General features: G+C 43.3%; 2 protein-coding genes across 2 annotated transcripts in view; one reads left to right on the top strand and one right to left on the bottom strand.

Moving 5' to 3' along the window:
* Positions 1 to 4,530, top strand: part of REEP2 (receptor accessory protein 2) — a 73,498-nt gene extending 68,968 nt beyond the window's left edge. Inside the window, exon 9 of the transcript XR_007502187.1 lies at positions 4,518 to 4,530. The gene's annotated coding sequence lies outside the window, so the exon portion shown is untranslated. The remainder of the gene's footprint in view (positions 1 to 4,517) is intronic.
* ETF1 (eukaryotic translation termination factor 1) overlaps positions 1 to 22,365 on the bottom strand; it is a 37,517-nt gene that overhangs the window by 2,350 nt on the left and 12,802 nt on the right. Inside the window, exons 3-10 of the mRNA XM_049786018.1 lie at positions 13,603 to 13,778; positions 13,246 to 13,385; positions 9,206 to 9,344; positions 8,751 to 8,941; positions 6,086 to 6,215; positions 4,015 to 4,170; positions 3,603 to 3,667; positions 191 to 338 (exon numbers count right to left, since the gene is read on the bottom strand). Of these exons, the coding sequence (XP_049641975.1) occupies positions 191 to 338; positions 3,603 to 3,667; positions 4,015 to 4,170; positions 6,086 to 6,215; positions 8,751 to 8,941; positions 9,206 to 9,344; positions 13,246 to 13,385; positions 13,603 to 13,778 (1,145 nt within the window). The remainder of the gene's footprint in view (positions 1 to 190; positions 339 to 3,602; positions 3,668 to 4,014; positions 4,171 to 6,085; positions 6,216 to 8,750; positions 8,942 to 9,205; positions 9,345 to 13,245; positions 13,386 to 13,602; positions 13,779 to 22,365) is intronic.

The raw sequence follows: 22,365 nt of genomic DNA, 5'->3' as shown, positions 1-22,365 counted from the left end.
GAGTTCACTTTGAGGGAAGCCCAATTCTCTTTTCAGAATTAGAAAAAAATGGTGAGATGACAGTGGGCTCAACCTCCAGTCCCAATAGATGACCACCTCAACTGAAGTAACTTTATTTAGGAATAGTCAAGAAAGGAGTTGGCCCAAGAATACAGCTTTAAATTTAGTTTTCTGGTTTATTATTACTCACCTCCAATTCCACCAAATCCTTTTACAAACTGGGATCCTTCTTGTGACTTATCTGTGACAATTTCCAACGTAGCGCCAAATTTTTTATAGTTATTAGCAAACCATTCCAGTAAAGGCATGCTCTCAATCAGCTCGTGTTCTTGTCCTGTCTATATAGGGGACCATAAGATACAGAAGCAGTGGGATTAAGTTATGTAAAAACTTAGCAACTCTTTCGTTTGTTTTTGGGTCACATCTGGTGATGCTCAGGGGTTACTCCTGGCTATGCACTCAGAAATCGGTTCTGACTCAGAGGACCATACGGGATGCTGGGTATTGAATCCAGGTCTGTCCTGGGTCTGCTGCGTGCAAGGCAAACACCCTACACAGTGCTATCATGCTGCCCTGTAACTTAGCAACTCTCTCTTTTTTTTTTTTTGGCCACACCCAGAGGTGCTCAGGGGTTACTCCTGGCTCTAGGCTCAGAAATCGCCCCTGGCAGGCACAGGGGACCATACGGGACGCTGGGATTTGAATCAACCACCTAGGTCCTGGGTCAGCTGTTTGCAAGGCAAACGCCACTGTACTATCTCTCCAGCCCCACTTAGCAACTCTTATTCTTCTGCTCATCATCATTTTTTCTCTCTCAATATGATGTATAAAACAAAGTGGATTCTAGTTACTGAGTAAGTATGAATAGCAGAGAAACTGGTCATTTTAGGGGACCAAGAGGAAGTTCATACTGCCCACTTGAACACTGCCAGGAGTAATGAGAAAACAAATCAACAAGTTCTGATGATTTCAAATGATATTTTTCTCTAGTGCTAGTCCAGTGATGAGATGTATCTAAAACTCCAAAAGGATATAACGGAAATCCTTTTTAATTTTTGAGTAGCACTCTTAACTACCACTGAAAGAATCTATACTGACAGATGACACTTTCAACTGTGGTCATGTATTCAAACCAAACATGTAGTTTCAGCAGAGCTGATGAAGTGAGCAAAGGAGGACAAGTTTCATAGTATAAGAGATGTACTGTTCAATTAATCATTTCTACTATTCCTTTTTTTTTGGGCCACACCCGGCAGTGCTCAGAGGTTACTCCTGGCTATCTGCTCAAAAATAGCTCCTGGCAGACACGGGGGACCATATGGGACGCCGGGATTCAAACCAACCACCTTAGGCCCTGGGTCGGCTGCTTGCAAGGCAAATGATGCTGTGCTATCTCTCTGGCCCCCATTTCTACTATTTCAACGATGAGAATGTTTTTCTGACTATTTAGTACTTTTTCTTTTTTCTGGCCACACCCGGTGGTGCTCAGGGGTTACTCCTGGCTCTGTGCTTAGAAACCATTCCTGGCAGGCATGAGGACCATATGGGATGCCGGGATTCGAACCAATGTCGGTCCTGGGTTGGCTGCTTGCAAGGCAAACGCCCTACCGCTGTGCTATCTCTCTGGCCCCCTCCCTATTTAGTACTTTTAATAAGGAAGAACAGTAGCAATCACTATAGTCTCACTCCTTGGAATCAGCTGGCAGGAGGGAGACTGGAGCTGCTCTGGCCCAATCTTTCTAAGGTTATTTTCATCTGCCAGGGTGTGTGCATACATGTGCATGTCTTTATTTTTCTGTTTCTTTTTTTGGGTCATACTCGTCAGTGTTCAGAGGTTACTTCTGGATCTGCACTCAGAAATCACTCTTGTTAGGCTCGGGGGACCATATGGGATATGCCGGGGATTGAACCTGGTCAGCTCTATGCAAGAGAAGTATCATTTTAGCAATATTATCTATGCAAGAGAAGTATCCTTTTAGCAGTGCTATCATTCCAGCTCTCCCTTTTTTAAAAAGGGGGAAAAGAGACAGGGGGGTTTGGGCCATATCCAGCAGCTCAGGAGTCCTGTTTCTGTGTGATACCTGGTAATACTCAGGGGAAAAAAAAAGGGACAAGAAGTTCAAACCAGGATCAGTGGGGCTGGACAATACAGTATATAAGGTGCTTGGATACAGGTTTGATGCTTAGTATTCCATATGAATGGAGTGGTTCCTGACTGCAGAGCCGAAAGTAACCTTGAGCCAGGTGTGGCCCCCAAACAAACAAAACATAAAAGAAAAAAATCTAATCAGGACCATCAGATGTAAAGACAAATGCCTGAGCCCCTCTACTATCTGTGGCCACTAAAGCTTCTTTATTTATTTTTTTATTTTTGGTTTCAGAAGTTACTCCTGGCTCTATGGTCAGAAATCGCAGGCACGGGGTACCATATGGGATGCCGGGATTCAAACCACCGTCCTTCTGCATGCAAAGCAAACACCTTGCTTCCTTCCATGCTATCTCTCCGGCCCCCTACCAAAGCTTCTTAAAATGACCCCTTCCTGTCTGAAAAAGTTTTTCTTCTTCTCTATCTTGGCCATACTTGGCAATACTCAGGGTTACTCGTGCTCTGTATTCAGGAATTACTCCTGGTGGTAGTTGGGGCATTTTAGGATAGAGCCCAAGTTAGCCGTGCGCAAGGCAAGCATCTACTCACTCTGTACTACCCATTGCTATTTTGACCCCCCCAAAATTTGTAGCCCTGGATATAAAGAGATATCTAAGTATACAAACCAAGCATTCATTGATAAAAGTCATGAAGTTTTTTGTTTGTTTTTGGGCCATACCTGGTGACGCTCAGGGGTTACTCCTGGCTATGCACTCAGAAATCGCTTCTGGCTTGGGGGACCATATGGGATGCCGGGGTGATTGGATTGAACTGCGGTCTGTCCTAGGTCAGCTGCATGCAAGGCAAACACCCTACACCTCTGTGCCACTGCTTGGCCCCAAAAGTCATGAAGCTTTAAAAAAAAAAAAAAGTAGGAAAAAGAAAAAAGGGGCCATCCCCAGCATCCTGGCATCGAGACTGCCAGGAGTGATTTCTGAAGAATTAGGAGTGCTGCTAGGTGCGGCTCACAAACAACATCAACAATCCCAAACAAACGTCAACCAAACAACCAACTAATCAAAACCCACCAAACCTCAAAACCTGTATCGGGTTGTAACCCATATTTTAAGAAGCTAGGCAGTTGTTAGTACATGAAGGCAGCTAGGGTTCTTTAGGGCACACAGTCTTCTAAGAAATATTAGGAGTGACAATTGAGCAATGAGTTCAGAATAGTCTCTGAGCTCTGCTGGGTGCTGCTATAAACTAAAATAGGTTCTGTGCTGCTGTGTTCCATCTAACAGAATGTTTCCTTGTAATCACCATATAGAAAATAGTCATAGAAGCCTGAGTGAGAGTATAGCTGTTGTTTGCCCTGCACATGACTGACCTAGGTTTGAATCCCAACATCTCATATGGTCCCCCAGTATTACGAATAATTCCTAAGTGCAAAGCCAGGAGTAACTCATGTGCACAACTGGGTATGGACTTAAACAAACAGAAAAATGAAAATACATACCTCTTTGTCTGTGAAATGAGATTTATCCTTTTCTTGCTCTGGAGTTAGGTAGAGAATTTTCTCTTCTGTAGTATGGAGAAAAAACTGGGTTAACTTGATTTTCATATACAGGTAATTATTAAGACCAATTCGATGAAGTTAGATTATACAAAAATGCTATCGACCTTATGTACAGAGACAAGAGGCAATAATACTCTTACTAGAAACATTTATGACACAATTATCTTCAAAAATATTAAGCAATCAGTTCAAATAAACAAATATATGCAGAACTGTGCTCTAGGTTGGAGGAGTGGGAAGCATAGTGAAACTGCTTGATTGCTTCTAAAAGCAGCCCCTCTGCCAAATCTTTACTCTAGGCTTCTACGTACACAAATCAGTAAAAACATCTGATTTTTCCTAATTTTCATACCTTCTGTGCCTTGGCAATGAAGAACATATCTCATTATATCCAGATTTTCATAGACTATTAGAATCTCTACAGCTCCCATTTCTAAAGCCTTTAGTGTATCTTCAACTCCAAAACAGTACTTGCCAGTGTCCTGGCTGATTTCATCAAAGTATCGCCCTGTGGGTAGGGACAGGTAAATAAAGGCACATTAATGTTCAAGACTATATACCTTCTCTCTCTTTGATTTCGGCCACACATGACAATGCTCAGGGATTACTCTTGGTGTACCTGAGGGACTATATTGGATGCTGGGGTCTAAAGCTGAGCCAGCCACGTGCAAGGCAAATGGTCTCTACCCACTGCACTATTGCTCTAAACTGCAGATCTATATAATCTCTTCTCCAAAGAAGAAAACGAGTAGTATTGGGCTGAGAAAATAAGTCTGGCATGTGTAAAACCCTGGGTTCCAACCTCATTACTTTCATGGTAGCTTATCCCCCCAGATCATGGCCAGGTGGATGCCACCCTGCTCCACACCATCAGGGGGGTTTGGGGGGTGGAATCACACAGCCAACTTCAGAGTACATAAACTCTCTAAAGAAGTAACCTGTGGGGGCCGGGCGGTGGCGCTAAAGGTAAGGTGCCTGCCTTGCCTGCGCTAGCCTTGGACGGACCGCGGTTCGATCCCCCGGCGTCCCATATGGTCCCCCAAGCCAGGAGCAACTTCTGAGCACATAGCCAGGAGTAACCCCTGAGCGTTACTGGGTGTGGCCCAAAAACCAAAATCCAAAAAAAAAAAAAAAAAAAAAAAAAAAAAAGAAGTAACCTGTGTGGGGCATAGAAACACAGTAGGATGGTAGCATTACTTGTGACAGACCCTTGTTTTATCCTGAGCATCATATGGTCCCCTAAGTTCCACCAAGAACAGCTCTGAAAACTGTACCCACAAAGTAAGTTAAAGATTAGTTGGGGGACAGGGGTAGTAGGTAAGGTGCTTGCCTAGCATGTGGCTTATCCTATATGGTCTGAGTACCACCAGGTGTACATAGCACATAGCCAGGAGTAAACCCTAAGGACCTGTGGCCCTAAGACACTTACACCCCACCCCAGCCAATCAGCCAAAAAACCCAGTTGGCCAAACTTACAATATTCTGAAATATATATATAAATACACACACAAACTTAGTTAAATCATAAACACACTTGAACAATGCGCACATTAATTAAAAAAATTTTTTTTTTGGGGCCGGAGAGATAGCATGGAGGTAAGGCGTTTGCCTTTCATGCAGGAGGTCATCGGTTCGAATCCCGGCGTCCCATATGGTCCCCTGTGCCTGCCAGGAACAATTTCTGAGCCTGGAGCCAGGAATAATCTCTGAGCACTGCCGGGTGTGACCCAAAAACCACAAAAAAAAAAAAAAAAAAAAAAAAAAAAATTTTTTTGTTTTTGGGTCACACCCGGCTGTGTTCCTGGCACTGATCCCCTGGCAGGCACGGGACCATATGGAATGCCGGGATTCAAACCTCCATCCTTCTGCATGAAAGGTAAATGCCTTACCTCCATGCTATCTCTGTGGACCCCTAATTAAAATTTTTTTTAAAAACTAGTTATCGGGGCCGGGCGGTGGCGCTAAAGGTAAAGTGCCTGCCTTGTCTGCGCTAGCCTTGGACGGACCGCGGTTTGATCCCCCGGTGTCCCATATGGTCCCCCAAGCCAGGAGCAACTTCTGAGCACATAGCCAGGAGTAACCCCTGAGCGTTACCGGGTGTGGCCCAAAAAAACAAAAAACAAAAAACAACTAGTTATCACTATTATCAAAGAACAGAATATGGAGGAGGCTGTATAGATACTATGGAAGAGGACAGGCTGGGGGCCTTAAGACCTATGTCTTGTACGTAGCCAATGCCAGTTTGATCCCATGTCTCCTGAGCATTGTTTGTGAAGACCCTCTCCCCACCCTAAAAGTAATGACTGCACTGAGGATATTTCAATGAAATGGCAATGATTCTTTAAATACTTTTTCAATGTTTGTTCTATACATACAATTACATACATATAAAATACACAAATTATGTTGCATTTCACCGATACCTATTAATTTCTTTTCTTGAATGAATTTCACGTTAGAGAGGACTTCAGTAGATAACTCAATAGCTTGGTTAAATCCATTTTCTCCACCATAGGATATATCAACTAATTTTAAAACTTTTGATTGCAACCTCTGAAACATGAGAAAAAAAGTGCGTTAATAGTTCAAATCCCTTACCAAGGCATATTATCCATTCAGCAACATGAGAAGGAGTCCTAATTATTTCATTTTTCTTTTTTTTTCTGGCCCCTCAATAATTTCTTAGTATGCAACACTGACAAAGTAAGAACTTATCTAGCCAATCAAACATATAAAAGGCCAACTCATTTCAGGTAGAAGTGCTGATCAAGTTTGAGTCCATATCCCACACATTGAGTACAATCCTGACAGCAGTGATGTCTGGGATCCACAGAGGGCTCTACATCAGCCATTCAAAAATAACCAAGTATGTGAATCCCTGGGGCCAGATGGATAGCACAGTGGGTAGGGCATTTGCTTGCTTGTGGCAGATATTGATTTGATCTCCAGCATCCCATACTGTCCACCAAACTTACCAGGAATAATTTCTGAGTGCAGAGCCAGGGATAGCTCTTGGACGCCACTGGGTGTGATTCCAAAATAAAACAAAAAAAATCTAACAAATGATTTGAGCCTGGGCAATAGCATGGTGGGTAGGGCGCTTGCCCTGTAGGCAGCTCACCCCATATGTTCTTTTCAGGAGTGATTCCTGAGCAGAGAGCCAGGAGTAACCTGAATGCCCTTGGGTTGCAACATCTCAAAAAAAACAAAAAGAAAAACAAAAACAAAAAACCTCCCAACTGTGTACATCCCAAGCATGGCAGCAGAAACAACAGAATCTTTTTTTTTTTTTTGGTTTTTGGGCCACACCCGGTGACGCTCAGGGGTTACTCCTGGCTATGCGCTCAGAAGTTGCTCCTGGCTTGGGGGACCATATGGGACGCCGGGGGATCGAACCGCGGTCCGTCCTAGGCTAGCGCAGGTAAGGCAGGCACCTTACCTTTATTGCCACCGCCTGGCCCCGAAACAACAGAATCTTGATGAAACTTTGGAAAATTGCCTTTAGTCATAAAGTGGCAGAATATAAAAAGCCTGACTTGGTGATCCTTCTACTGTAAATCTATCTTTTTTTTGGGGGGGGGTCACATCTGGCAGCTCTTAGTGGTTACTCCTGGCTCTGTGCTCAGAAATCACTCCTGGCAGACAGGGGTGGGGTTGGGGGGGGACGACAGGACGGACCCTATGAGATGCTGGGATTGGAACCACTGTCCGTCCTGGATTGGTTGTGTGCAAGACAAACCAGCCAAAGACAAAGATAGCCCTTCCACTGTGCTATCTCTCTGGCTCCCCTGTACTTCTCTTTTCCATATATAACATTAGGGGAATGTGTTATGGCCGAGTCCATGGAATAAATCAAAGGATCTTTCTGAACTAGGGTTACAGAGATAGTAGTTGGTAAGGTGCTTGCCTTGTACACTGCTGACTCAAGTTCAATCCCCAGCATCCCATATGGTCCCCTGATCACTGCCAGGCATGGCCCCCAAACCAACCAAACAAAAAAATTCTTTTTAGATTAAATGTTTTAGCTTAATTACATCCCATATAATGCTGAGGTTTACCTGCCTTTTTCCTTTCAGGAAAAAACAAGGCAAAGATAATGACAACAACAACAAAGCTCCCACTAACTTGAATGACCAGAGAGCTAATCTGTTTGTTTTTTTTTTTTTTTGGTCACACCCGGCGACGCCCAGGTTTTACTGCTCTGTGCTCAGAGCTCCTGGTAGGGGGACCATATGGGATGCCATGATTTGGGATTCAAACCACTGTCTGTCCTGATCAGCTGCGTGCAAGGAAAACACCCTACTGCGTGCTAGGGCTCTTAATACCTCTGATTTTAAAGTGGGCCACATGGATTAATAGCACAGAAGTCAGCTATTAGGAATGAAAAACCAACACCCACCCCCATCCCCACCCAGAAAAGCATGAGGTAGAGTGCAGGAAAAAAGCATGGAGGTAGGGTATTTGCTTTGCATGCAGAAGGATGGTGGTTCGAATCCTGGCATCCCATATGGTCCCCTGAGCCTGCCAGGAACAATTCCTGGGCATAGAGCCAGGACTGCTGCAGAGTATGACCAACAAACAAACAAACAAATACCACGTATGCCCTCAAAAGCACAAGATAGAGCCAGGGAAATACTAGAATTATATGCAGAGCATGTGCAAGTCCCTGATCTAACACTAAGCAAAGCTAAGTGATCCCCACTTAAGAACAAAGCAATATGGGGCCGAAGCAATAGCACTGGTAGGGCATTTGCCTTGCACATGGCTGACCCAGGATGGACCTGGGTTTGATTCCTGATATCCCATATGGTCCCCCGAGCCAGGAACAATTTCTAAGCCCATAGCCAGGAGTTACCCCTGAGGGCCACCAGGTGTGGGCCCAAAATAAAAACAAACAACAAAAATACAAAGCAATAAAACAACATGGGGATACATTCACAAACACCTGGCATTCTGCAAGCATTCAATCACAGCTCAGAAACAGGTTTATTTTAAATACAGAGTATCGCAGTGAAAGGGAGAAGGCTGTGCCTTATATGTACATGTGCAGGATTCACTACCGCGAAACAAGACCATCTACAGACTTACCTGATCAAACATATCAGATTGACTTAGTTCAGTTTTAAAGTCAGCTGATCCAGCTAAAACGAGACCAGCCACATTCACTTTGTCCCCAGAAATAAACAGCTGCACAGCAGTCTCAGCTACTTTCCGCACATAGTTATGTCGCTTTTCCATTCTTAAACGCGCAAAACGCAAGGCTGACTGACCTCCTCTACCTTTGATACAAAAAGTGGTGAGAGAAAAGAAAATTATTATGGAGTAAAAGGTGCTTTTGCTAAGTAAAAGTAAACTGTTACACAAGTGAAGGACAAGGAGAAAAATCACTATCCCTTGGCATAAATTGTCCCTCATTTTAGAATGACTATTAATTCTCAAATCACAGATTCACAAGCTGAGAGAGTCAGGTCATTTGATTGTCCCATCATGTGGACTCAACCCCACTCTATAATAAATGGGCTCACGCGCTCTTCCTATATTACCATGTTTCTTTGGGAGATCCACAGTGAATTTGTGCAAGACTTCTCTTGTATTTCCTTGGAGTGTGCCAAAAAGTGCACCACTACCATCTATTACAATGAAGCCAAACTTGCTATCATCTGAAAGAAGTGCTGTAAGGGCCTGCAAAGCAAACACAAGTACCACATAATAAATCCCAAAGCTATGCCAGGAACAAGATAAAATTCCAAAGGATTTTCTTTAACCCCCCTTAGAATAATAATACTATAAAAATTAAAAGCAAAAAAAATTGTTTTATGAAGTAATTTATAGACTTCAAGTATATACATGCTAACCCATAAAGGAAAATTCAAACACAATGCAGGAAAAAAAAAAATACAGTGAAGGAGGAATACATACTAAAAACTCAGAAACAGTCCATAAAGATCTTCCAATCCTGAAATGAACAAAACCCAAAAGTAACATAGGCAGTATTAAGGTTTTGATGTTGGTGGGGGAGAGCTGTCCCTTTGTACTGATATTTCACATTTATAACTATTAAACCCATCTAGTTCTGAACTCTGAGACAGACATTTTCTTATGGAGTTCGAATGAGAATTGAATGCTGAAAAGGCATCTTCTTTTTTTTTTTTTTTCCGGTCTATGGGCCACACCCAGCAATGCTCAGGGGTTACTTCTGCCTCTGCACTCAAAAATCACCCAACAGGCTGGTTGTGTGCAAGGCAAATGATCTACCCACTTACTGTGCTATCACTCTGGCCCCAAAAGGTCCATACTGGACCCAACAGGCTGGCTGTGTGCAAGGCAAATGCCCTACCCACTGTGCTATCACTTTGGCCCCAAATGGCACCCTCTTTAGAAACAAACCTTACAACTATTTCAAGGAAATAGCTCAAGAATTGACTAGGAAAAAAGATTAATCATTAAGAATCAATCTTGTGGGGCCGGAGAGATGGCATGGAGGTAAGGCGTTTGCCTTTCATGCACAAGGATAGTGGTTCGAATCCCGGCATCCCATATGGTCCCCTGAGCTTGCCAGGAGCGATTTCTGAGCATAGAGCCAGAAGTAACCCCTGAGCGTTGCCAGGTATGACCCAAAAAACCAAAAACCAAAAACCAAAAAAGAATCAATCTTGAAGTAAACCATACTTACTAATAGTATTAGAAATGAATACTGCATGTTAAATTTTTTCTCCCTTGGGCAATGGAGATAACTCAGGACTGGAGCAAATGCTTCAAAAAGAAAGGCCCAGTTTAATCCCAGGCAACCCAAGTCCTGCAATTCTGTTAGGCGAGGGCCTGTTAATTCCCAAGCGCACCGCCAGGCACAAGCATTAGACCCACAGGTCAACACAGCAAGATGAGTATCACTGGGAGTGGGCTCCACAGCCCTGTATCACAATGTTAGGAAAAGGGTAGCGCAAAGAGCTTCCCCAATAACAGAAGTGTCAGGAGGGGGAGCAGAGTGAGAGCACAAGTGAGAGCACAGTGGTAGAGCATTTTGCTTTGCATGCGGCTGATCTAGGATGAACCTGGGTTTGATCCCCAGCATCTTATATGCCCCCCTGAGCCAGCCTGCCAGGAGTGATTCTGAGAGCAGAACCAGAAGTAACCCTTGGGGCCGGGCGGTGGCACTAGAGGTAAGGTGCCTGCCTTGCCTGCGCTAGCCTAGGACAGACCGTGGTTCGATCCCCCGGTGTCCCATATGGTCCCCCAAGCCAGGAGCGACTTCTGAGCACAGGAGCAACCCCTGAGCGTCACCGGGTGTGGCCCAAAAACCAAAAAAAAAAAAAAAAGAAGTAACCCCTGAGCATGCCAAATATGACCCCAAAAACCAAAAAAAAAAAAAAAAAAGAGGAAAAGTTAGGAGGCAGAGACAATCAAAACAGTTTCTATTAGAAGTAAACTATGTGGGCCCGGAGAGATAGCTCAGCGGCGTTTGCCTTGCAAGCAGCCGATCCAGGACCAAAGGTGGTTGGTTCGAATCCCGGTGTCCCATATGGTCCCCTGTGCCTGCCAGGAGCTATTTCTGAGCAGACAGCCAGGAGTAACCCCTGAGCACTGCCGGGTGTGGCCCAAAAACCAAAAAAAAAAAAAAAAAAAAAAAAAAAGAAGTAAACTATGTAATGAACCAAGATTCAACTGGAACTGGGCTTCCTGTCAAGTTAGCAAAAGTCTTCCACTGTAAATTGTGGACAAATGTCAATTCTAATTCCACTGTAGAGGTTCTTCCTTAGGTTGACAAAAGGTAAGAGACTAAACTAGAAATTAGCTGTGAATTCTTGACTGTTTTACTGTTGACTGATTTAGGTCACTCTAAAGAGGTTTCCTTTCTATCCTTAAAGTTTAGTTGTCACTCAAAAGTTTCATGGAAGGGTGGGAGGAAGGAGTTTTTATAGTCTTGTTACTTAAGGCTTCACGCAGTTCTTGAGCTATATTTACAGCTAAGGGTACAAGACAGTCAACAAAGGGAGGGGAGATAAAAACCAGTCAACAAGTGCATGATGGATATATACAGGGAGGATGGGAACCAGGTGAACAGGTAATTTGCACTGCTAACTAGTTCTCCAAAATCCAGTTTACAGTGTGCATAGGGCACTTGCCTTATACATAGCTGACCTAGGTTCCACATATAGTCTCCTGAGCCCCACCAGGAGTGATCTCTTAGAACCAGTGAGTGTGACACCCAAATCAAACTCACAATAACAAAAAGCAAAGTCCCAAATCCTTTTTAGTACTTCCTTTGTCTTGAGAGAGTCGGAGAGGGCGAGGGTGAGGGAGTGAGTGCGGGAAGGAGGGAGAGAGGAAGAGAGAGAGGGAAGAAAAGAGAGAGAAAAGAAAGACTAAAGAGTTAGTAGAGTGGGTAAGGCACTTTCCTTGCCTTGCACATAGCTAATATGGGTTTCATCCCTGGCATCCCATATTGTCTGTCAGCAATCCCTGCTGAGCATCACTGGTATGCCCCCAAAACAAACGATTAAATGATCATGTTAATCAGCATTACACTAACTATAAATTCCCCTAATTAAAAAAATAAATTGCGGGGGCTAGAAAGATAGAATGGAAGTATGGCGTTTGCTTTGCATGCAGAAGGATGATGGTTTGAATCCAGACATCCCATATCGTCCACTGAGCCTGCCAAGAGTGATTTCTGGCGTAGAGCCAGGAGTAACCCCTGAGCACTACCGAGTGTGACCCAAAAACCAAAAAAAAAAAAAAAAAAAAAAAGAAATTGCTGCACTGGTGGTATAGTGCTCAGTTTATCTTCATTCCTAATTTAAAAAAGCCTTAGTGGGGCCAGAGCGTTAGAACAGTAGGTGGGGTTTGTGCTCAGGGGTCACTCATGGCTCTGTGCTCAGAAATTACTCCTGACAGGTTCTGGGATCATATGGGATTCCGGGGACTGAACCACAGTTCAATGTAAGGCAAACGCCCTATTCACTGTGTATCATTCGGCCCATCAGAGACTCTTCTTTTCTTAGTCCAGCAGGTAGGGTGCTTGTCATGCACATGACTAACCAGAGTATGACCCCAGCATCCTCAGTCACTGCCAGGAGTAATTCCTGAATTCAAAGCTAGGAGTAATCCCTAAGAATTACTGTGTGTGGCACAAAAACAAAGGGGTGAATTGGGGAAGAATGAAAGTCAGGTAAGGAGTCAGAAAGATAGTATAGTGAGGAGGATGTGTGGCTGTCCTGGGTTCAATCCTGGCATTCCATGTGGTCCTGTGATCATGAAAAGGTGTGGCTCCAAAACAAAACAACCCTCCCCCCACATCAAGAAAGTTCAATTACTAATAGGGAAAAAAAAAAAAAAAGATGGTGGGGCCTAAGAGATAGCAGTTTGCCTTGTAACCTGCCGATCCAGGACCTAACATGGTTGGTTCAAATCCCCCGTGCCTGCTGAGCACTGCCAGGTGTGGCCCTAAAACCAAAACCAAAAAAAAAAAGAACCCTGAAAATTATCAGTCTAAACACATAGACAGATATGTTGATGTAGCCTAGACCTAATAAGAAAGAGGTCTCTTTCTAGAGTGACAAAAATATCTTTTGCTTGAACTTACTTCTGTATGGAATTTGTTGTCACACAAATACAATGACGTATTAATTGGTTTGAAAGGCTCGAAGTCAATGTTGACTTTTTTTTCCTTTCCTTCTTCTGTTACGATGGTACCACAGTAAACAACCAGGCCATTTGGAGGTACTGCAAAGAAAACAATTTCTCTACTTAAATCACGGCTAATGCTTGGCAATAGGGGGAAGTAATACTATCATTCCTTTTCTTTAAATCTTTCATGCTTAATTCTCTCCCTCATTTTTAAAACTTCCTGAGATACTAAAAAGTTATCAATACATCAAGGAAAAGATAAAGAGTAGAAAATACAACCACAAGAAGAAAAATAATCAAGCTGCAGAATTACCTTTGTTATAAAGTTTGAGTCTTTGCTGTACAGATGTAATGGCTCCCAGGACTGAAAGGCGGTTGACTCGTGACTTAATGTTAGATGCAGTTCCAAACTCATCTGCTAACATTTTTGCCACTCGTGAAATCTGGTCTTTGGGAGGGATGATCAATGATATCATGCTTGTGCCATTGCTGTAGAATTAAAAAACAAGAGAGGTTCAAGTTCCAAAAAAAATTTAATCCAGGGGCTGGAGTTCATTAGGTTAAGGTACTTGCTTTTACATGTGGCTGACCCAGTTAAATTCTGGGTACTTACATATGCCTCTCCCCTGCCCAACACACCAGGAGTGACCCCCTCAGCTCTGCAGGGGTTTGGTCAAACCACCCCCATCTCTCTCCAAGACTTTAAATTCCTAATCATTAATAGTAGTAGAGAACTAGTGTCAGATACTCCTAAAATAGGGCCACAACTGACTGTGTTCAATGAATCATGTGCTGCTGGGGATCAAGCCAGCATCAGTAGCATGCAAATTATCCACAGTACTGTCTCTCAGGACCTGAGCAAAGTGTGTAGACCGTGGTATGTACTCTATTATTTAAATGAATATAAGCTATATAGTATTAATTATGTAAAGAAAGCAGACACTATAAGGAATATTTAGAGAAACAGTTCAATTCCCAAGACTGGAGACAGCTGACAATTCATTGCAGAGACTCGGGTCTGTGGGTTCTCTAGTGGCAGATGCTATTTAAGGATGCAGAATATATTTCCAAGGGCCCGGAGAGATAGCACAGCGGTGTTTGCCTTGCAAGCAGCTGATCCAGGACCTAAGGTGGTTGGTTCGAATCCCGGTGTCCCATATGGTCCCCGTGCCTGCCAGGAGCTATTTCTGAGCAGACAGCCAGGAGTAATCCCTGAGCATCGCCAGGTGTGGCCCAAAAACCAAAAACCAAAAACCAAAAAAAAAAAAAAAAAAGGGGCCGGAGAGATAGCATGGAGGTAAGGCGTTTGCCTTTCATGCAGGAGGTCATCGGTTCGAATCCCGGCGCCCCATATGGTCCCCTGTGCCTGCCAGGAGCAATTTCTGAGCCTGGAGCCAGGAATAACCCCTGAGCACTGCCAGGTGTGACCCAAAAACCAAAAAAAAAAAAAAAAAAAAAAGAATGTATTTCCAAGATTAGGTGAAATACCACTTACTATCATATCCTATTTCTCGCCCCCTTTCTTCAAATTCCTGGCTTAGTACCAACATTTAAATCATTATTTAGCACTCTTAATTACTGTGCTAATATGAAAGGAATCTTGGAGTTCACCCAAATACCCTAGTTAGAAGTCACTCTTAAAACAAATCCATCTCAGGGGTCAGAGAGATAGCATGGAGGTAAGGCGTTTGCCTTGCATGCAGAAAGATGATGGTTCGAATCCAGGCATTCCAATATGGTCCCCTGAGCCTGCCAGGAGCAATTTCTGAGCATAGAGTCAGGAGTGACCCCTGAGAGATAGCATGGAGGTAAGGCATTTGCCTTTCATGCAGAAGGATGGTGGTTCGAATCCTGGCATCCCATATGGTCCCCTGTACCTGCCAGGAGCGGTTACTGAGCATAGAGCCAGGAGTAGTCCCTGAGTGCTTCTGGGTGTGACCCAAAAACCAAAAACCAAAAACCAAAAAAAAAAAAAAAAAAAAAAAAAAAAAAAAAAAAAAAAACCCAAAAAACCCCACCAAGAATCCAAAAAACAAACAAAAAATCCATCTCTATTCACATTTATATCACTTAATCACTTAATATCACTTAATATATTACCATTACTAGCACCATGCTATAACCAATTGCGCTAATAGAGCACCCCAATGTTACCTTTATAGGATTTATGCGGGGCTTGACATATGAAAGCAAGTAAAACGCTTGTCTTGTAGAGTGCTAACCTGGGTTCTATCTACAGCAACCCATATAGTCCCAGAGCCTGCCAGGAATGATCCCTGAGCAACAAGCCAGTAAGCAAGCCATGATAATGGATCATGGATAATGGACTAATGGCAACATCTTACCATTTTTTATGTCCTTAAAAGATCTAATACTATATTTGTTATGGGGGTAATGACATGTTGGAACATACACAACTGCCAGGTGTGCTCTCAAAACAACACATGACTTTAATTAATGATTCCCTTCCTTTTTTTTTTTATTTTTGGCAGCACTCAGGGATTACTCCTGGCTCTGTGCTCAGAATTGCTCCTGGCAGGAGCCAGGAGACCATATGGGATGCTGGAATTCGAACCACCATTCTTCTTGGATCTGCTGGATACAAGGCAAACACCCTACTGCTGTGCTATTTCTCCGGCCCCAGGCTATGTCTAATTCTAATGATATAATACCAATGTCCAGAAGAGTCACCTGGAAATTGAGAAAGAAGACTGATGAGAAACAAGAAGTGACGGTTGCTAAGACACATCAAGTTTCTTTTGGGCTGATGAAATGCATTAAAATTAGATAGCAGTGGGGGCCAGAGCAATAGCATAGTGATAAGGTGTTTGCCTTGCACATGGCTGACCCCGATAGACACGAGTTCGATTACTGGTATCTCACTTGGTTCCCTAAGCCTGCCAGGAACAATTATTGAGCACAGAGCTAGAAGTAACCCCTGAGCGATGCCAGGTGTGACCCAAACTAAATAAATGTTTAAAATTAAAAAAAAAAAATTAGATAGCAGCAATCACCATACACTCCAAAAACCAGTTAATTGTACACTCCAGCTCATGAAAACATCTGCATTGCCCACACAAGGGAAGAGAGTCCATTCCTGGCACACCCCAGACACACTGAGGGTGATAGCCTGTACTTCAACTGAAATTGGGTGTGTAGAAGCATGGTAACTAAAGGGTATGACCTGTGTAAGTATTCAATCCAAGTATAGTAGCACCACAACCAGTATGTGGCCCTTTATAAAACAAAAGGGGAAATAAAAAAGAAATTTAAATGATGAGGTTGCTGACCCTGCCTGATGTTTATGACATAAGGATTAAACTTATGGCCTCACACTTGTATGGAAGGTGCTTTGTCACAGAATCATTGACCCCTTGGAAACATCTTTCCATAGTACAATTAACTTCACTAATGTTCACCATAATATCTCATCCATAACATGAACTAACATTGAAAAAGTGACCTCACGAACAGCCAGTCTGCCCACCACTGAAAATTTTCCCTAGTGGCAAATTCCACAATTGAGGAAGTGCTTTCCTCTCCAGCAGATGGCTCTGCAGACCATCCACTATTAAAACAGATCTAAAGCTGAATGTAGATGTTTCAGGACAAGTCCTGCACAATTTCTACTGGAAACCAACAGGGCAGGGTCACAGCCTTTACCATCTTTCTCAATAAATTACAAGCTGATTAGTGTCAATACATTGTAAACTGTGCGCAAAGCACACATTACCTCTTGGGGGAGCAGATCTAACCAAACCAGAGAACCAAAGGCGTGGTAAAAATTTTCAGTAATCACTAATGACCACAAATAATAGAGCCCAATTCTCATAAAAACAAAAGCAAGGGGCCAGAGATAAGGTGCTTGCCTTGCATGCAGAAGGATGATGGTTTGAATCCCAGCATCCCATATGGTCCCCTGAGCCAGCCAGGAGCGATTTCAGAGCGTAGAGCCAGGAGCGACCCGAGTGCTGTGACCCAAAAACCAAAAACCAAAAACCAAAAAAAAAAAAAAAAAAAAACCAACCAAACAAAAAAAACCCCACAAACCATACAAAACAAAAACAAGCGCAGCAATAGGGCGTCTGCCTTAAACGCGGCAGACCCAGGATGAATCTTGATTTGATCCCTGGCAACCCATGTGGTTCCCCCAAGCCAGGAGCGATTTCTGAGCAGAGACAGGAGTAACCTCTGAGCGTCACCAGGTGTGGCCCAAAAACCAAAACCAAAAAAACACCCCCCAAAACAAACAAAAAACAGAACAAGCTACAAGGCTAAAGAGAGTACATTAGGCCTTTTTTTGTCATGCCCACCAAGATTTTACATTCCAGACTCCCAATTGTGCTCCCTTAGCGCTGCAGGTTCACTCCAAAGCACAAAATGGGAAGACCTTGGGTAACACTGGGTGTGATTTCCCCCAATACAAGTTCTAAGCTACCACACTTAATCCTTCTTTATCTAACAATGTGAAGATTGAAAGGTGTTCTTTTTTTTCTTTTTTTTTTGGTTTTTGGGCCACACCGGTAACGCTCAGGGGTTACTCCTGGCTATGTGCTCAGAAGTTGCTCCTGGCTTGGGGGACCATATGGGACACCGGGGGATCGAACCACGGTCCGTCCAAGGCTAGCGCAGGCAAGGCAGGCACCTTACCTTTAGCGCCACCGCCCGGCCCCGAAAGGTGTTCTCTATAATGTAATGTTCTTGAGAGCGTGTGCCTTGCAAGTCAACCACCCCCAGTTCAAAAGTGGCACCACACACATACTCTGTTCCAGAAGCACAGCAGGAGTAAGCCCTGAGCAATGCTGGGTGTGGGCCCAAGGCAAAACCAAAAAAATTAAAATCAACCAACCAACCAAAACAAAAAAACCCCCCCAACAATCAAGTACTGTATATATATATATATATATATATATATATATAGTCCCCCAGAGCTGAGAGGCCACTCCTATGTAGAATCAGGAATAACCCCTTTTGGTAAAGGGTGTGGCCCAACCCATTCCCCAATTAAGATGGAGAAAATGTAACTTCGAATAAGACTAATGGCTCTCCTTCATTTCAGGACTTTATTTCAGTTAAAGAACTCTGCAGGAAATATCTTTTCTGCTCTAGGGACTCTTGGGAGCTCTTTCTCAAAAGAAGGGTACTGTTCTTAAAATCTGACTTGCTCTAATTTACAGAAAAGTTTCCTAGGAGATGGAATTAGCAGAGACAATCAGCAGGGAATAGAATGTGATGGGGTTCCATGGATGTAGAAGGTTTGGAGTCCATGAAGAGAACAGGCACTAAATCTCAAAGGAGGAAATGAGAATAAAGAGAAATGTTAAGGAAATCCTTAAGGTAAGATATCTAGTGGAGGACAGGGCAATGACCTTAAGCAGCTATTTATCTCCTTGGCAGATAAAGAAGCACATGGGTTGAGAACTTTTTACCTCAATTCCACTTAGTAGTCTAGAAAGAACCAAGCAGGAGAAAATTTCATTTAAAAACCAGCAATAGGGGCCAGAGAGAAAATTTCATGTAAAAAACAGCAATAGGGGCATAGAGGTAAGGCATTTGCCTTGCATGCAGAAACACGGTGGTTCAAATCCTGGCACCCCATATTGTCCCCCAAGCCTGCGAGGAGCGACTCCTGAGCACTGCCGGATGTGACCCAAAAACCAAAACAACCCTCCCAAAACAAACAAAAAAACCCCAGCAACAGCATGGCTGGAGAGGTGGCATAGCAGTAGGTAGTTTGCCTAGCACGAGCTTACTTGGGACTGACCCAATTCCATCCCCATCCACCCCCAGTGTCCCACGTGGTCCCTCAAGCCAGGAGTGATTTCTGAGTGCATAGCCAGGAGTGTCACTGGGTGTGGCCCCAAACCAAAAACAAAACCACAAAAACCCCTCCAGCAACAAAACCCCCCTCCCCCACCAAAACCTCCAGGGGTGGAGATATCAAAGGGCTGGAGGGCAGGCATGTTTTGCATGCCAAAATCTGGTTCATTCCAAGCAAGGCAAGTCTCACCTACCACCCATCTCAAAGACTCCAAAGTGGACCCTGCAAATTTGTCCTGAGAAATTTGAATATTAGTCTTCATTTATTAAGCCATTTATATGCTAAATAAAATATTTTGTTTTGTTTTTAGGCCACACCTAGAGATGCTCATAGGTTATTCCTCAACTCTAGGAATCAATCTTGGCAGTGCTGGGGAACCATATGGGATGCAGGGGATCAGACCTAGGTTGGCCTTGTGCAAGGCAAACACTCTCCAGCTGTGCTACTGTTAAGGCCCCAACAAGTGAAACTGAAAAACTTCATGCCTCTATCTCCCAACTCACCCGCTACTTGTTTCTGGTCCCAGTGACATCAGTACTGAACTGGCTGCATACAAAGCTAGTTAGTGCCTTACATGCTGTGCATTTTTCTAGCCCCCTTTTCCAGTGTCTCTAAGTTCATCTTCATTGATAATTACTAAATGAAAGGTATCTTTAGAAATTTTGTTGTTTTTGGGTCAGACCCAGCTGTCCTCAGTGATCACATCTGGTGAGGTTTGAGAAATGATATGGGATATCAGGGATTGAACCCTAGGTAAGGCACATGAAATGCAGAAGTCCTACCCACCTATTTATGGTCCTATTTAAGGAAAAATTATTTGGTTTGTTTCTATACCACATCTGGTGATATGGAACGTATGTCAGGAATTAAACCTGGGAGGCTAGGTGCAGGGTAAGTGCCCTAACTGCTGTTCTATCTCTCCAGACTCCATACTTTAGGAATTTTTTTTTGGGGGGGGGGCACACCCGGGATTGCTCAGGGCTGTCTGCTAAGAAATAGCTCCTCGCAGGCACGGGGGACCATATGGGACACCGGGATTCGAACCAACCACCTTTGGTCCTGGATTGGCTGCTTGCAAGGCAAACGCCACTGTGCTATCTCTCCGGGCCCACTTTAGGAATTTTTAAAGGTTACTATAATTACTTATGTTTTGTATGTTGGTTTCATATAAACAGATTCCAAGGACATTTTCAAACAAAATAAAGGTTCATTAAATCCACAGGCAAGTCAACAGCTGTTAAACCAGTTTGTGTAAACACTAAAATAAAGGAGGCTATTTCATTTTTTAAAGGGGTGGGGTGTTTGGGCCACACCTGGCTGTGTTCAGGATCTACTCCTGGTTTGACACTCAGGAATCACTCCTAGAGGGGCTTAGGGGGTGACCATTTGGGGTACTGGGGATTGAACAGAGTTGGTAACATGCAAGGAAAGTGCTTTGCTTTATCTGCTTTACTATATCTCACCAGCTATCTCAGTCTAAGTAGAATTTGAGGCGAGAGGGAAATGAAAATCTAAGCTAAGATGCTGCTCGTTACAAATGACAACTTTATCTTTTAATTTCATTTATTCACTTATTTATTTTTGGTATTTGGGCCACACTGGTAATGCTCAGGTGCATTTGCATTGAGGAATCACTCCTGATGGTGCTCTGGGGACCTATGAATACTCTGAACCATTCTTCTGCATTGTTACTATATTCTTTTCTCAAAATCAAAACTGAGTCAGGTAATCATGAGGTACAGCACTGACTCAGATTATAAAAACTGTTCAAAATAAGATACAATCTACAATAAAGCTTCTGCTCTTAAATTCCTCCTTGTTCTCATTATTTAAGATACTCTTCCTTTTTCTTTGATGCTGCCTTATAGGAGAGCTTGCCAATGCTTCTATCAGAGGGCAACATCTGAACAAAATTTCTCTCCATAGCCTAGGTTAGTGTGATAACAGCCATTCATCTAAGATGCCAGGGGCCGTGGGAATCACTATAAGGGTAACTTGATCTCTAAGGAAGAAAACTTAAGGGAGAGGGAGAAAGAAAAAGAACTTGAGAAAGAGGGAAGAAGAGGAGTGAGAGGAGAGGGGGAGAGAAGGAAGAGTGGAAGAGAAAGAGAAAATAATTTTTAGGTAGCCAAGTTTCTACCCTTGTATGCAAGGCACCTTCTGAAGCAGTTTGAAAACACTGGCAGAGTCTGGCAAGATAGTTCAAAGGGCTGAGCATATGCAAAGCAATTGTCCACAACAAAACAAAACAAATCCAAGATCAAACTAGTCTGATAACCAGCATCTTGTACAGTACATCTGGTTATTCTTTTTGATCCTTCCCCATTTTTTGGCAACACCCAGTGATACTCAGGGGACATACCTGCTGGTGCTTAGGAGGATGCCAGGGATTGAACTCAAATGGACCATATGCAAGCCAAGCACCTTACCTGCTGGACTATCCATCTCTCTAGCCCCTGCTAAATTCTTCTCATTTTAAATTTAAAAATTTGGGGCCACACCCAGTGGTGCTCAGGTGATCCTACTGGTACCTGCACTGAACCAGGATCAGCCACTGGCAAGGCAAGCTCCTCAATTTCTGTTAAAGTGGCAAGTGAATGGATAACCACTTGGCTCCTTGTGCCCCCCCTGCTTATCCCAAATAAAAGACAAACATCACTATACAACTAGAAGCAGTGAGACAAAAGCAAAAAGGGGAGGAAGAGGGTAACTTTGGGGTAGTGATCATGTTTATATAACAATGGGTTTTAGACTCTTCCCATAGAACAAAATACAACTGCTCAAAACAACAGGGACAAAAGGTAAGAAACTATCACAAGGAAGAAAGACATTCACTCCCCTTGAAAATTTTAAATGGTAATATTTACAAGCTCAAGTGGCTCTTGCACTTGATTTGTATTTGATGAAATTCAGTTACTTATATCTGGTTATTAACCATTTCAAAATTTGCTGTGCTCTCTTCTTACGTGTAAGAAACCATAAAATAACTCTTTCATAGTCTACCCCTAGATCTATTTAGGGCAGAAGTTTAGCATGTGATGGGTGCACAAAGATTTGATGAATAAATTACTTTCCTTTCTTTTTTTCTTCTTCTGTTTTCTTGTGCCACACCGGGTGACGTTCAGGGCTTACTCCAGGCTCAGAAATCGCTCCTGGCTAGGGGGAACCATATGGGACATCAGGGATAAACCAGGTCTGTCCTGAATCTCCACGTGCAAGGCAAATGCCTTGCCACTGTGCTATCACTCCCCCCCC

Source organism: Suncus etruscus, chromosome 14 (assembly GCF_024139225.1).
Source record: "Suncus etruscus isolate mSunEtr1 chromosome 14, mSunEtr1.pri.cur, whole genome shotgun sequence".
NCBI lineage: Eukaryota > Metazoa > Chordata > Mammalia > Eulipotyphla > Soricidae > Suncus > Suncus etruscus.
This window is presented reverse-complemented; position numbering and strand designations above follow the sequence as displayed.